The 14279-nt window shown below is 38.3% G+C and overlaps 1 protein-coding gene across 1 annotated transcript in view; it reads right to left on the bottom strand.

The window, feature by feature from the left end:
- Positions 1-14279, bottom strand: part of LOC122939302 (cell adhesion molecule 2-like) — a 198296-nt gene that overhangs the window by 180396 nt on the left and 3621 nt on the right. The window contains exons 2-3 of the mRNA XM_044295373.1: positions 9981-10035; positions 8164-8254 (exon numbers count right to left, since the gene is read on the bottom strand). Of these exons, the coding sequence (XP_044151308.1) occupies positions 8164-8254; positions 9981-10035 (146 nt within the window). The remainder of the gene's footprint in view (positions 1-8163; positions 8255-9980; positions 10036-14279) is intronic.

Below are 14279 nucleotides of genomic sequence, written 5' to 3'. Positions count from 1 at the left end.
TTTCTTTTTAGACTTTTTAGCAAGTAGCAACATATCGCTAGGTTTATTAATGGTGATTTGATCTCTAGGCCATAGCGACTGCAAACATGAAGGGGCCATAATGCTCTGATCTGTACTGCATCTCCTCTTAATTTTTTCACTGAACACTACCATGGGTGGCAGTTTGAATGGGGGCTAAGATGCTATGACTAAGGCCCCTTACAGATGAGTGAGTTCCACGCTCCAGACTCACAGCGCGAGTATGCAGCACATCGCCGGCGCTATAATAGAATATGCCTAATCTTGTCCGCAATTGCGGACAAGAATAGGACATGTTCTATTTTTTTCGGGAACAGAAATGCGGCCCCATAGAAGTTAATGGGTCCGCAATTCCATTCCACAAAATGTGGAACAGAATTTCGGAAGTGTGAATGGACCCTTACAGTACTGGAATGTATTATATAACACTGACAGCATTACGTCAGTGTTATCCAAGGACCTCAAGCAAGGTCCTTCTTGCTTGAGAAAAGCTCTAATACTGAGCTGAAACATTGCAACTAGAGGTAGGGCGACTCGAGCTTCAGATCCAAGATTCGAAGTCGATTCGACTACGGATTCCTTTTTTTAAATGTTTTTAATGTCTTAGAATAGAAGGCCAAATTTATTCACATGACTTCGGACTTAATTCATTTTGCCTCTGCTGTGCACATACATTTTAATGCTGTACGGAGACATATCTCAATCTCCCCTAATTGCAACTATTTTAGGTAATAAAAGGTAATTTTAGGTAAAAAAAACTTTCGTTTTTTCACCATTTTGGAGGGTGCTGTCAATAGACGGGTATTTGGGTTATGACGTAGTCTAACAATTGGAAAGTAATAAAGTAACCAACATCTTATTCTTAAACATAATTGGACTTTTATCATATAATATATCTGAAGCAAAGAAAACCATCAAGTGTTTGCCTTGGTGCCTACATTATCTTCAATCCTTAGCTACAGTTTCTTATTTGATGTTTTGAAATATTTAATTGAAAATGATTGACTGTACACCCATTCCTCATGAGCCTGTGTCTGCACAATATAGGACACAATATAAGACACAAAACATTCAGTCATCTTTCAAGGAATGGTCTGTAGTAAATCAGTTTAATACAAACACTGTTGTTGTTCCAGAAATGCTTTGCAGAACTTGCAGGAGACTAGAACTTTGTGTTCTCATAGCAACAAAAACACTGTAAAAACACGTAACAAATAAAATGATGACTATGTAACACTGAATATGAAAATACTTTGACGTGATTCAATATTCAACACCAAAGAAATGATCTTGATCCTGACATAAGCTGTCATCCGCATACCTGTGGATTCAGATTTTTTTTAGTATTGTGTTTATTTGCGGTGGCAAAAGAAAATCACTTTCTACAATATTAATAATCATATCATAGCTGTAGGCACATTTCCTCCCAAATCACAAAACTTTGCATGTTCGATTGTCCTGCAGTTCATTTGTGAGAACAGAAGTTTGCGCTTGAGATCTGTTCTTTTTTTTCTCCCTAAGGAAGGTGGTGGTGGGGCACTTTATCTACAAAGTGAGACATCGAAGCTATAATTTTTATTTTTTTATTTCAGGTTGCCATATTCAGCAATCACTGACATTGTTACTGATCATCAATTAGATCATTCTCACACGCACATACACGGTACTAAAAGTAATTTATTAAAAAGTCAATTGACCTATTTTTGGAATGTGGGAAAAGACCAAGGAACCTGGAGAAAACCAACAAAAAATGAAATATCTGAAAACCACAGCAAGTAATGGGTGAGGGGGCCTATCTTATAGGCTATGTCCAGAACATGGCCGCCATTTTGAAAGTCGCCATATTGGATCAGATAGGTCATTTTCCCTTTCATTTCTCAAAAAAAAAGGGTATCCTAAGACTTTTGACTCACCCTGTACATGGTTAATATGTTTACTAAGGTAAGGTGTGTGTGGTCTTTGCATCAAGTAGTATTCTACAAAAATATATATATATTTTTGGTCCACATCCAATTTTTTTGCGGAACAGAGACTGCCGATTCGTTCCCATAGGCTATAATGGAGGCGGAGGTCCGGCGAGGCAAGGCAGCGCATAGCGAAAGGCTGCCGGAAAAAAACTACGACATGTCTGACATTTATTCTGGAAGCCTCTGGCCGTGCGCTGCCATACCTCGGCGTAACTCCGCCCCCACCCCCATTATAGTCAATGGGGATGCAGCGGCAGTCCGGAGGCACGCGGTCACTAGTGGCAGGACGAATCCGACAGACTGCTCACCCGACGGAACAGCCTGCCAGAGGTCCATGCCGTTAGTGTGAAAGTAGCCTAAGCTGCCAGCTTGAAATAAATCTAGCAGAACAATTGAAACAATGAATGGGGAGATCTATGGATCCATTTGAGGTACAAGGGCTGGTTCTAGCTTTTTAGAAAGAGATTGTAATAAACTATATGATATTTGATTTTCATTTATTGCATGAATCAACATGCTAGCAAAACCCATGACAAGCCACAATTTACAACACTGTGTGAACACAAATAAGTATGTTTGGGATAGAGATTTTGTGACACAGTATCATTATTTTCTCTTTTTTTATCTAAATGGTCAGCACAAGAATGAGTGATTCAACTTTGAATAAAGCATCCAAAGTCAATTCACATAATACTTTGTTTGAATACTGTACGGAGCGAGCGCTCAGTACAGTGTTAGAATGTATTGGCTCAGATGAGCTGAAGTTATTACTTCGCGAAGTCTCGCAAGACTTCTCATAATAACTTCATAAATTAATTTCTACTGTAAAAAAAAAACTATTCCTGAACTCAGGTTTGGTTCCAAGATACGTCTCAGGACATATTGTGCCAAAATATGTCTAACTATAAGTATATATGTGACCACCTAGTGGTTGTGATGTGAACTACAGACTCTAAAGGATTTTGTTAGCTTATTAAAATAATGAATTGAAGTAATTCATGACTAATTGGAGTCCTTAATGATATTTGCAGAAAGATAGGGGTGGAGAGACATCTGGACGTACATGCAGGGTTGGACTGGCCCACCAGAGTATCAGAAGATCCTCCGGTGGGCCCAATCTCTGGCAATATTGGGCCCCTAGCAAAACAGAGCCCTTAAGGTTCTATATACACAGGATGGGCTTTCAGAATAATTTCCTTTGGTGGGCCTAAAGGACTTCATTCTGACACTGCTTACATGGTCCAGGCATTTATACCAGGCAACCAACTTAAATAATGTCTATGACTGTTGTATTGAACTCCTCAGGCCAGTAGAGAATACAGTGGTTTATATTTTTATTAAAGGGGTTGTCCCATGAAAAATATTCTACAGTTTTCAAACCAGCACCTGGATCTGAATGCTTATGTATTTGCATGTGATAAACAAATATGTATAGCTACTGAGTTATTCAATAAAATGTATCTGTATAGTGCCACTTTCTTTTTCTTTGTTCTGCTCACTGAGATGGCCGCACATGCTCAGTTTCAACCTTCAACTGCCTCCTGAGCTGTAATAGGGAGAGCATGGACACACCCCCTGAGCTGCAGCAGAATAGACCCTCCCCTGAGCTTTTAGCTTGTTATAAATCTAGCAGAGCAATAAAGATCTCTGGATCCATGTGAGATACAGGGATGGTTCTAGCTTTGTTAGAAAGAGCTTGTCGTGTACTATATGATATCGGATTTTAATTTTTCACATTATTCATTGGATAACCCCTTTGTAACGGTCACGTACACACACACAAACAGGGAGGAGGATAGTAACCACTGCGCTCCACACTCACCCCTGGCCCTGCCTACTTGCCTCACGAGTCCTGATGACAGGGGACAACTGGACGGCAGTCTCTAACCTAGGATACGTGCGGGAAGGACAGACAAGACAAATAACTGATAGTGAACAGATTGGGTCAAAACCAAGAGGACAGCGCAGTACAGAGGGATAAGCAAAGAAAGGTCAGGAGAAGCCAGGGTCATAAATACCAGGAGAGTCGAGAAGTACCAAAGGAGTCCGCAAAAAATAGTCAGGTGGAAGCAGAGGTCAATATACCAGGAAGGATCTGCAGTACAGGAGGAGCAGGCAAAGGATCGTCAGGAAACAGGATCAGGTAAGTGCACAGGTATCCAACAACTGCCAGGAACCTAAATTAACAAGGCAACCTGTGGCCAGCAGGCTGCCTGTATTTGTAGTGGGGAGTGAGGGTCACGTGAAGTGGGGGTCACGTGACATGACCGACAGACCGACTAGTCAAGCACCGAGTGATCAGCTCGGCACTCAAGGCAGACCTAGGAGCAGGGAGCCTTCCAGCTAGCAAAGCCGCCCTGGGAACGAGGTCAAACACAGATCCTCGCTCCCGAAGCTAAGCAGCAGGTCTTTCGGCACCCCGTTACACCCTTTAAAGAACATTTATTTTCTTCAATACATGTGTTTTTGCCTATTGCTCCACAATTTTTGCTATGTAAAAACGTACAGTATTTTAGATAATTATAACATGACAATACAATTGCATAGGCACATGTTTGTCATACGAAAATAAATAGCAATTTCAAGGTAGAAGAATGATGCATGGTGATGCAGAACACTGACAATTATTATTATTATTTTAACTGTCAGAATAATTTTTTATTCTTCAGATTGGCTGCTGAATGTACTGAACTCCTGTGCTCCCAGGCTTCCTCACACTGCAATATGGTCTATTCTGTTGCTGATTTGTATTCAGCTTCCTCAGTCAAAATCTAATTATTTTAAATCTGCATTAAAACATATATCAATTGGGACCAACCTTTTAAATTTGCTCTTAATCAGAAGTTAAGCCTTAGAGGCTAAACATAATTATAAAAAAGTTGCATTAATATTTCAAAATAAGTGAAATGTCAACATTTTCTGAATTGCCTCAAAAAACATCCTAGAGGAAGGGCAATTACACACATTTTGTAGAGCAGAAACATGACTGTCAGAGCTTAATTTCCCAGATGTGCAAAGTTGTCTTTTTTTTTATTTTAGAATTTTGTATAGAACAGTAAAATAAAAATAGGAGATATTTCTAGAAATGTTCCTTCTATACAAAAGATATTGACTAGTTATATTCAATTTTTTTTTTTTTTATTAATAGTAGTTTGGGATGTAAAGAGGATCCATTAGCATGCAAAATCTGCTGAATCCACCATCATCTCATAGAGCAGGAGGAACTTATCTTTATGGGTGATGTGACTCAATGATTGACAGTTGAGATTAGCGAATTGATTCTATAGAATCAAAATTGAACCCAAATTTTCAAAGAATTCTGATAAAGATAAGGAGAATGAGAGAGAGAGAAAGATTTTCCAGGGATTTAAAGCACTAAATTGAAGCACTAAAGTCAGTACTAAATTGATTTAAAAAATCCAGAAATCAGTTCCAGTTCAGGGTGTTAGGCAGTGTGATGTTCTGCTGTCCATACATACATGCTCCAGACATAGTGCTGTGATGTCACAACAATGCCGACACATTTTATGTTTCTATGTTAATACTTAGTGCACCAATCAGTAATATGTAGTCAGACCTGCCAAAATGTGAAGTTGCATGTATTGCGCCAAAATATGCAGATCATTAATTGCTGATTTGCACAATCACAAAAATATTGGCGCACTCTATCTGCATATAAAGCTATTGTAATGTTCTACCATGCCAACCATTTTCTCCAGTCTCAGGAAACTTTTAGCATCTTAAAAAATCTAGCAAAAGTGACCCACACCTGTATTGAGCGCGCAGTATGCGCATATTACATTGACGATTTTTAGAATCAAGAAAATAATGGTGAATTTGCGAATTTATGATGAATATTCGCCCAAATATTCGCAAAATATCACAAATTTGAATATTGCCCCTGACACTCATCACTACTAACGAGGATGCTGATCAGACTTCAGGACAGGGGACTGCAGACTCTCAGCCCCTTATGTCAGGGGGGTTCCTAACCAGAGAATGAACAATAATTTGTAGTCCTTCATAACTTGTTCAGGAGGGGGCAGATGTCTCCAGAATCTAGCTCATCACCTCTGGAATAATGGGGACATCTAATGGACACCAGACATGGCTTGTCAACTCACCTTCATCTTCCTAAAAGAAGGATCTCACCTTCCTAGTGTCCTGGAGTCTGGATGTGTATCATTTGATATTCTAGGACTTGGAACGGTGAGATATGAATTATGAAGAAGGGCTGGGGTCTGTATCTTCACCAGGGTAACTGGGAAAATATATTTTTGATATTTTCACACCTGTTCCCTAGATGACCAAGGGGCAGGCTGTATGTGTAATGAAGCTCAGCCCAGAGGGGCTAAGTCAGAGGTGTGAGGGAGAATCCCCCTCAGACCTGCCCCTTGGAGAAAGACATAAAAATGTAATCCCTGGGATATTTGGTGTTAGAAAGTGGGAGATCCAATTGAATTGGTTTGTGCACCATTACTCTGCCCAAATCTCCTGGGAGGAAATGACTTTTACCACGCAACTGCTAAGTATCAGAACTTTCTATGTTTTCTCCTTTTTATTTTGCAATTGTTTGCCATTTATGTATGTCTCTTGTTAATAATTTTTTTGTAACCAGGTACTGTCCATTTTTCATACATTAAACCTAAAAGTTTGATGATTTGTCTTGTAACCTTAAAGGGAACCTGTCACCGGGATTTTGTGTATAGAACTGAGGACATGGGTTGCTAGATGGCCGCTAGCACATCCGCAATACCCAGTCCCCATAGTTCTTTCTGCTTTTATTGTGTCAAAAAAAATGATTTGATACATATGCAAATTAATCTGAGATGAGTCCTGTCCCTGACTCATCTCAGGGACAGGACTCATCTCAGGTTAATTTGCATATGTATCAAATCAGTTTTTTTTTTTACACAATAAAAGCATACAGAGCTATGGGGACTGGATATTGCGGATATGCTAGTGGCCATCTAGCAACCCATGTCCTCAGCTCTATACCCAAAATCCCGGTGACAGGTTCCCTTTAAGAACCTGTTAGCTCCATGAAGAGTGTGTGTGCAGTCTGAGGCTGTATGCTGTTGTTCCGTGAGGCTTACTATCGTGTGTGTGTCTGCTTGCGAGTGGAAGACTCAGGGGTGTCCTGTCGACCTTATGACGGGCAGGTGATGGCAGCAAAAGTTTTGTGTTATTGCATGGGTGTGCTTGCAGGCTTCAGGTGGCGATTTAAGCTTGAGTTATGGCCCGCCACAGGGCATAACAGCGTGTAAGGGCGTGAGGTAAATCGTCCTGAAGGGCTTGGGCAACCCTTGTCATGTGATGCGGTGGGCTGGTCTGTGGGCCCCCGGTACGCGACAGTACTTATATATAATGTCTTCCATGCTGCTTGTGTTTCTTTGTACATAAGAGATACTGACAAAATAATAGAATCTCCTCTACATTCTATGTGTACTCTATAGAAGACATCTCCATCCACTAGCTTCAGTGTTGGATTACGGTTTCTTGGGCCCACCAGAGGAAATTATTCTCGAGGTCCAATCCCTAAATTATCAATAAAGTTTAATAGCTTTTGAGTGATAGAAATAGATCTTATTAGCAAGTTATTCACCTTAAAAGCAGCGAAGTAAGTTTATGTCAGAATCTTTGCTACCCATTATGCATCAGAGCCTGGCCCACCAGTGGATCCTCTGGTTCTCTACTGGGCCAGTCCAACCCTGACAAACTCATGAAAGACTCAGAATCATCAATGAAGCCTGTTGTGTGGTAAACTGCTAGAAAATAGAAGTCATTTAATGATTAGAAGTCATGTTATTACTTACCTATAAACGACACACATGTAAAGTTGTAGCTATGCTTGAAAGTATTTGTATTTGCTTTAACTAGAGTTTAGATTTTTCCTGAACTAATCAGAGGAGAGGGGTTTCTAGCTGCCTGGAAACCTCACATTTACTAATGTGTCGCTGAGTTGTGTTAGGTATGGTATTGCAGGTCAACCACATTTCCCTTGAGTGAGTTCGAGCAGCAATACAAGGCACATACCATGGACAAAAGTGTGGATATTTTGGAAGAAAAAGCAGATCCTTTTTGAATACTTGCATAAAGCCATACTAACTTTTTGGTGCATTTAATACAATTTTAATACAGTTTTTATTGGATTTTGCTAAAATAAAGCAAGACTTACAGAGGTTTTCCTTTAGATTCACATGTTAAAATGAGTTGTTGTCCTTCTTGAGGAAGAGGAGTAGAGGGCAGAATCTTTACAGTAGGAGTATCTGCAAATGAAAAAAGTATATTGAAAATTTAAAATATGTAACTAATATTGTATCAGTTTTTATACATTATCTTCTTAATAAGACACTAGGTGATAAGATGACAAATATCAGTACTCTGTGGCTTAATAATTTGCACCAAATATAATATTTTCTGGTGTCATTTTTGACCTTCATTTGTGACAGCCATATGGCATAGGTCAGTTAATGGGCGAATTATGGGTTGCACTATATTATGCAACATATCCAAATTTGAGGAATTTTCCACCAGGACTCTTTTATCTTATATCCTGCATTTTTCTTACAGCACTATTTAAAAATGTGATCCCCTAAGCACAAAAACAAATACAAAATGAAAATTTCATAGACCAACACAAGAGTCTTAAACAATTGTAAAACAGTTGGTGAGTTTTAAAGAACTTGTAAGGGGAAAACAGGAAGATAAAGAACCTAAGCCAAGGATATCATTAGAAAGAAAGAAAGACATTTACTGTAGGTTACATTTTTACAGCTAAGTCACGCTCAGCCAGAGTGAATGGCAGATACCACCAGAGACCTTTAAAAAAACGATTTTTCCTAAAATTTGCTTTAGGAAGAAAGAAATTTGATTTGGGCGCAAATTGATTCTAATTGAAAGTAGTTTGAATGACTAGAAAGTTCTCTCTCTCTCCCTCTGCTGCTCACAAATCAAATCCCAAGACATTTTTATAAATCAGGATTTTTTTTGAAAATTTCTAGGGTGAATTTCTAATTTAATGAATAGATTAGCTCATTTCTACTTGGCAATAAAAGGCACATCTCAGTAAGACTGATGAAGGGGGTGATTTGCCTTTGACATATGTTACTAGAATAAAGAAACTATTTATACATACTTATCTAAGTCCTGAAGTCCTTGTCTGGAGAGAGCACTGCCAAATTGGACCATTTTTTTTTCTTCATTTATTCTCGATGGATCCTGAGTGTCCACTAGTAATGTGTTTATTATAATATCCAGTACTGATACTGAGGATTGAGTGACCAAGTGTCCACCCTTCCACTTTGTGTCAGGTTCTTTAGTTTGATCAGTTACTTTTATGTTATTCACCTACAATTTTCTTATTTTTAAGTGTAAGACATTGAGCAAAGATGTATTGTATGTCACTCCTCTACATATGGCACATCAGTACTGTAGAGTGAATAAATAGCATATCCACAGGATCAGTAATCTAATCAAGGAGGGAAAAGCAGGTACTTCTCTTTTTAAGCATTGCGGTGCCTATAAAGAAAAGTTCACAAGAGGACACAGGTCAGGTCAACCCTGATTGTCCTTCACAATTCTGAAAACAGCTACACATTCTACCTCTGTAAAAATGAACATATTATAGGTATCTGTGCCTCAGGTAGGGTTGTACAGGTAACACAGTCTAAAATCTGACTGTTCTCACACAAGTCATCAACAGGGAGACTATCTTGAGAATGTTCAATAGTGTGTGGGTTTTTTCTGCCCCCCTGGAAAAAAATAAAGTGTCCCACTAGGAGGGGGCAGTGAATACAGAGATAATGCAACTGAAAGACCTTTCTGTGGTCATAAGGATGAGGAACAAGAGAAATGCTGGGACCCCTGGATCCAGAGTGTCAGACTTAAAGGTGGCCTCAACACCATCCTGCTTTGATGTAGAAGAGGAATAAGCCATTCAATCCACATTCTAATCAGAAACCAGGGAGAACTGTGGTCTATTACTAATATTACTGTCCAGATGATTGATGCTGCTGCTGTTTGTACCATTACCCACATTCTGACTCTCCTATGAGAAAATTAAATTAAAATTCACAGGTTTAGTATAAAGAATGTTAAATGGTACTAGCCAAATGTCAATTTAAAGACAGAGGTGCAATAAAATGTCCCTCCCATTTTACAAACACACTGCACACTGGCATTGACAATTTACAATGGTAATAATGCAGTCTTGCAGTAAAATGCTTTTGCTTTAACTGAAGGGTATCTTGAAGTAATACAATAGGTTTACTAAAATGAGTATATTAATGCAGTTTTTGCAGTAAAATGCATTCACTAACATGAGCCATAGTAATGTACTTTTTGCAATAAAATGAGTTCAATAACACTTGCATAGTAATGCAGTTTTTGCAGTAAAATGCTTTAGCTATAATTGAAATGTATCTTGAAATTACGGTATATAACACATTCACTAACACAGGTATAGTAATATTTTTCTGTAGTAAAATGTGTTAACTGACATGGGTATAGCAATAAAGTTTTGAAAGTAAAATGTTTTTGCTATAACTGAGCGGTGGCCTGAAGTAATATAACACATTCACTAACACGGGTACATTGATGCACTTCAGTAATCTGAAAGTGACCAAATACAAATTGTAGAAACTTGAAGTTTTTAGTTTTACTAAAAAATCTTTCTGGCTGTCCATATACAGATTAAAAAATATGCTGTACGGACAGCACTTGCACAACAAAATGCTGGCTCTGCAGCAAATGTTTTAATTTTTATTTTATTTAGATTAGGTGGGACAAGGACCATAAGATTTATAGGGGTTTATCTATTTGTTTATCTATTTGTTTATTCGTTTAATCATATTTTTTGTTATTTAAGCAAGTTTTATGTCTTAGACAGGTAGATATCTGTAATATATATATATATATTTTTTTTTAAATAAATAATTAATTAATGCAAACAGATTTATGTGGTTTGCTGCGGGTGATGATTAGTGTTGAGCAAAATCGAAGTATCCAAAGTGAACTTCGATCCAAATTTCTGAGAAAATTCAATTCACCGCAAAGCCAAATTGCTTCATGGTAACAAATCCATTTTCCCTGAAATGGCAATATTTATATTTTTTTTAAAGCCATCTTGCTTGAAGATCCCATGTGAAATCTTGTGCCAGCATAATAACATCATCATGCACCACAAGAGATTTTGCGCTGGATTTTCAAACTAGATGGTCGCTGCTGCCTTTTCGTGCTCAAATGGATAAGGTAAGTATGATTATTTTTTTTAAATTATTTTTGACCCCTGAAAGACCTTAATATTAATGTCTTTTGAGGGGTTCAATGACAGGGGAGAGTGCAATTTCTGTTCCCTATAATTGTGTCTGCTACTTACAAAGAAATGTGCTTTGAGACATAGTAATTTGTCACAAAACAAATTTTTTAGTAAAATTCGGCGAAGCAGCTGATCAAATTTTCAACAACTTAAGGCTACTTTCACACCTGCGTTCAGGTGTCCGCTCGTGAGCTCCGTTTGAAGGGGCTCACAAGCGGCCCTGAACGGATCCGTTCAGAACGGATCCGCTCGAACGCTAGTGTGAAAGTAGCCTAGCTCATCTCTAGTACTGATACATTTCTTTGTATTTACATTTTTTGTTTCACAGTGACTGGAAATGCTATAGTATTGAGCACTCGCATAGCATTACAGCTGAGGAAGCCACCCCAAACAATTTTACCACTAGCTTTTTGTCAGACACAGCCAAGACACATACAGTATTCTCAGATTGCAATTTGAATACAGACAGACGTTCTAGGACGTTCTCAGCAAAATCCTGCCCCTGATTGTTTGATCATGCCGTATGTCAGCCTTCCGGAGATATGTGATCCTCCATTTTCATCTTTTCTGTCATTTTATTTGACAATTTGTACAGTAAAATTGCAATTATACTATTTTTGTGCAATTCGTCTGAAACAAATCTCCAAAACTTCAAATTTGTTTGGCAGATGATTTTTTTATGAAATGAATCTGATTAATTTAAAATAGATTTGCTAATCTTTAGTGTGTTGTTATGCAGTGTCCAGGGGGAGAGTAATAAGAATACAAAAATAATCAAGTTGGCACAAAATAAGTTCTATTTATATATGAATTCAATTTTCAGATCTTAATTTAAACTGTCAGGATGTTTTCTACTTAATTTAAAATACAGACATAGAGCAGCAGAATAAACCAGTTATTACTAAATGTTGTTGTCACGTCTCTCCCATGACAGGGTTGAGAAGATCTAAGAGAATGGCTGCACATAATGCAATCTAACAGCCTCTTTGGTTTCACTTGTTTCTGTGTTGTTGCCGGTGATGACCACACCTCTTGTCTCAGGTGTAGCTTAAGTAGTCATTCAACTCCTCTATTTTGTCTGCTCTCACCCATCATGCTATGTGGTTGATAGCTTCTTTCTGGTCGTGGAAGTGCTGGTGTTTTTGGTTCTCCACTGAGTTCCTGATCGTCCACGTACTTTGGCGTTAAGTGTCTTTTTCCTATCTCTAGTTTGCTATATTCCCCTATCTTTTGGTATTAGGCCTGAGGGAGTCTCCTGTTCCATCAGCTAAGAAGGAACAGGTCATCTTTTATCCTGACACTATTGCCAGGGCCCTATATGGTCAGATAGGGCTCTAGGTTCCTGCATATGAGCATTCCTACGATCGAGGTCTGTTTATACTGATAGTAGTCAGTACTCAGTTTAGGGATTCACTATGTGGTGACCCTTCCCCTTTCCCTAGTTTCCAGGCCTAGTACCTTTTCCCTTCCCTCCTGTGTTTGGTGTGGAGTTTGCCACCCACACCGAGCCGTGACAGATGTTTGCTTAAAATTTACTGTATAAGAAATTAAATTTACAGTTTTAAAGGGGAAATTCACAGAAAAGCTGATGCATCAAAGAGAAAAAGACCCATAGCAAAGCTCAAAGGGGTTACCATTATAATGATAGACTTTGCCACCTAAAACTGAATGGCTTGTTATTGGTTTCCACCTTTAACCCCCTTTTCCTTTTAGAATATTTGTTTATTTTTATTTTTTTAACAAGACAGGAGATCAATAACATTTGACCGGATGTGTTTTAATGGCAAAACAGTTGTGATATCTGCTAACTCAAACTGAAAAGATGCCAAATAAATATAGACAATATCACTTAGGATTGCCAGATGAATCAGATTGTGACAGATTTTAACATTCCTTGTTTGCTATCATATCATACCACAAAATAATACCCCAGCCCCTTACTAAAATGCAGTTTTAGAATCTTATATATGCTCTCTTACCCTAGTTTCATGGAGGATAGTGTTGGGTCCCCATTGTTCAAGGACCCAGTGGCAGCCACATAATCTGCCTCTATAGTATGCTCACCTTTGTTGAGAAATGGTGCTACCTACAATACCAAGTGACCCCCTACTTGTTCAACTATCCTCAAAAAAGTCAAGAAAAGGGTGTACAGACTTATGTACTTTTTTTGAGCCAGTACACCACACACTATACACTTGGCTAATCTCCTAGGAGATCTAAATATAGCCGATCAACAATAAAGAAGCATAGCACTCTGTCCAGTGCTTCGGATGCTTCATTTTAGCAATAGGTTGTCATTTCAGTGCCCAAACCACTTTGTTTTACCAATCTGTGGTAGTCTCAAAACTCAAAGACATGCCAAATGATTTTTATATATTTTTTTTAATGATAGGTAGTCTTTAAATCAATGCCATCGTACTAAGAATATTGGTTTTGGGTGCTCCACAGTTTTGAAAATCAATATACATAGGTTCAACAAGTTTAATGACCTATAGCCTAACAAAACATATATTTTTAGTGGATTTTTTCTTAGACAATGTGGTAAGGATCAACAGCAGACAAGACCTTGCACTGATCAGTAGTGAGAGCAAAATTCCAGAAGCTGTTAAAGCAAGGTTAAGGAATGTACTTTAGTAGTGCACCAAGTAAATGATACACCAGTCATTACACATGACTGTTGAATTCCCCTGAAGTGCTAGTGTAGGGGAAAGAAGCAATTATTAAAATTAAGCTGCCAGCCATGTAACACAGAGAGAGATGCCCATTTTTGTAATTCTTTGCTTTGGCTAATAAACAATGGTTTTGGATAGGGGACTCTACGGTACATGGCATTGATCCCTAACTTTTAGTTTCCGTTGTAGTTGTGACGATCTTATCAGGTAACAATGTAAGTTTTTTTTTCAATCATTTAGAAAACCACACAGGTAATATAAGCTCACCATGAGTAGTGCCATATATCAAGCTTAATCTCTGCC

The sequence above is a fragment of the Bufo gargarizans genome, chromosome 5 (assembly GCF_014858855.1).
Source record: "Bufo gargarizans isolate SCDJY-AF-19 chromosome 5, ASM1485885v1, whole genome shotgun sequence".
In the NCBI taxonomy this organism is placed as follows: domain Eukaryota; kingdom Metazoa; phylum Chordata; class Amphibia; order Anura; family Bufonidae; genus Bufo; species Bufo gargarizans.
This window is presented reverse-complemented; position numbering and strand designations above follow the sequence as displayed.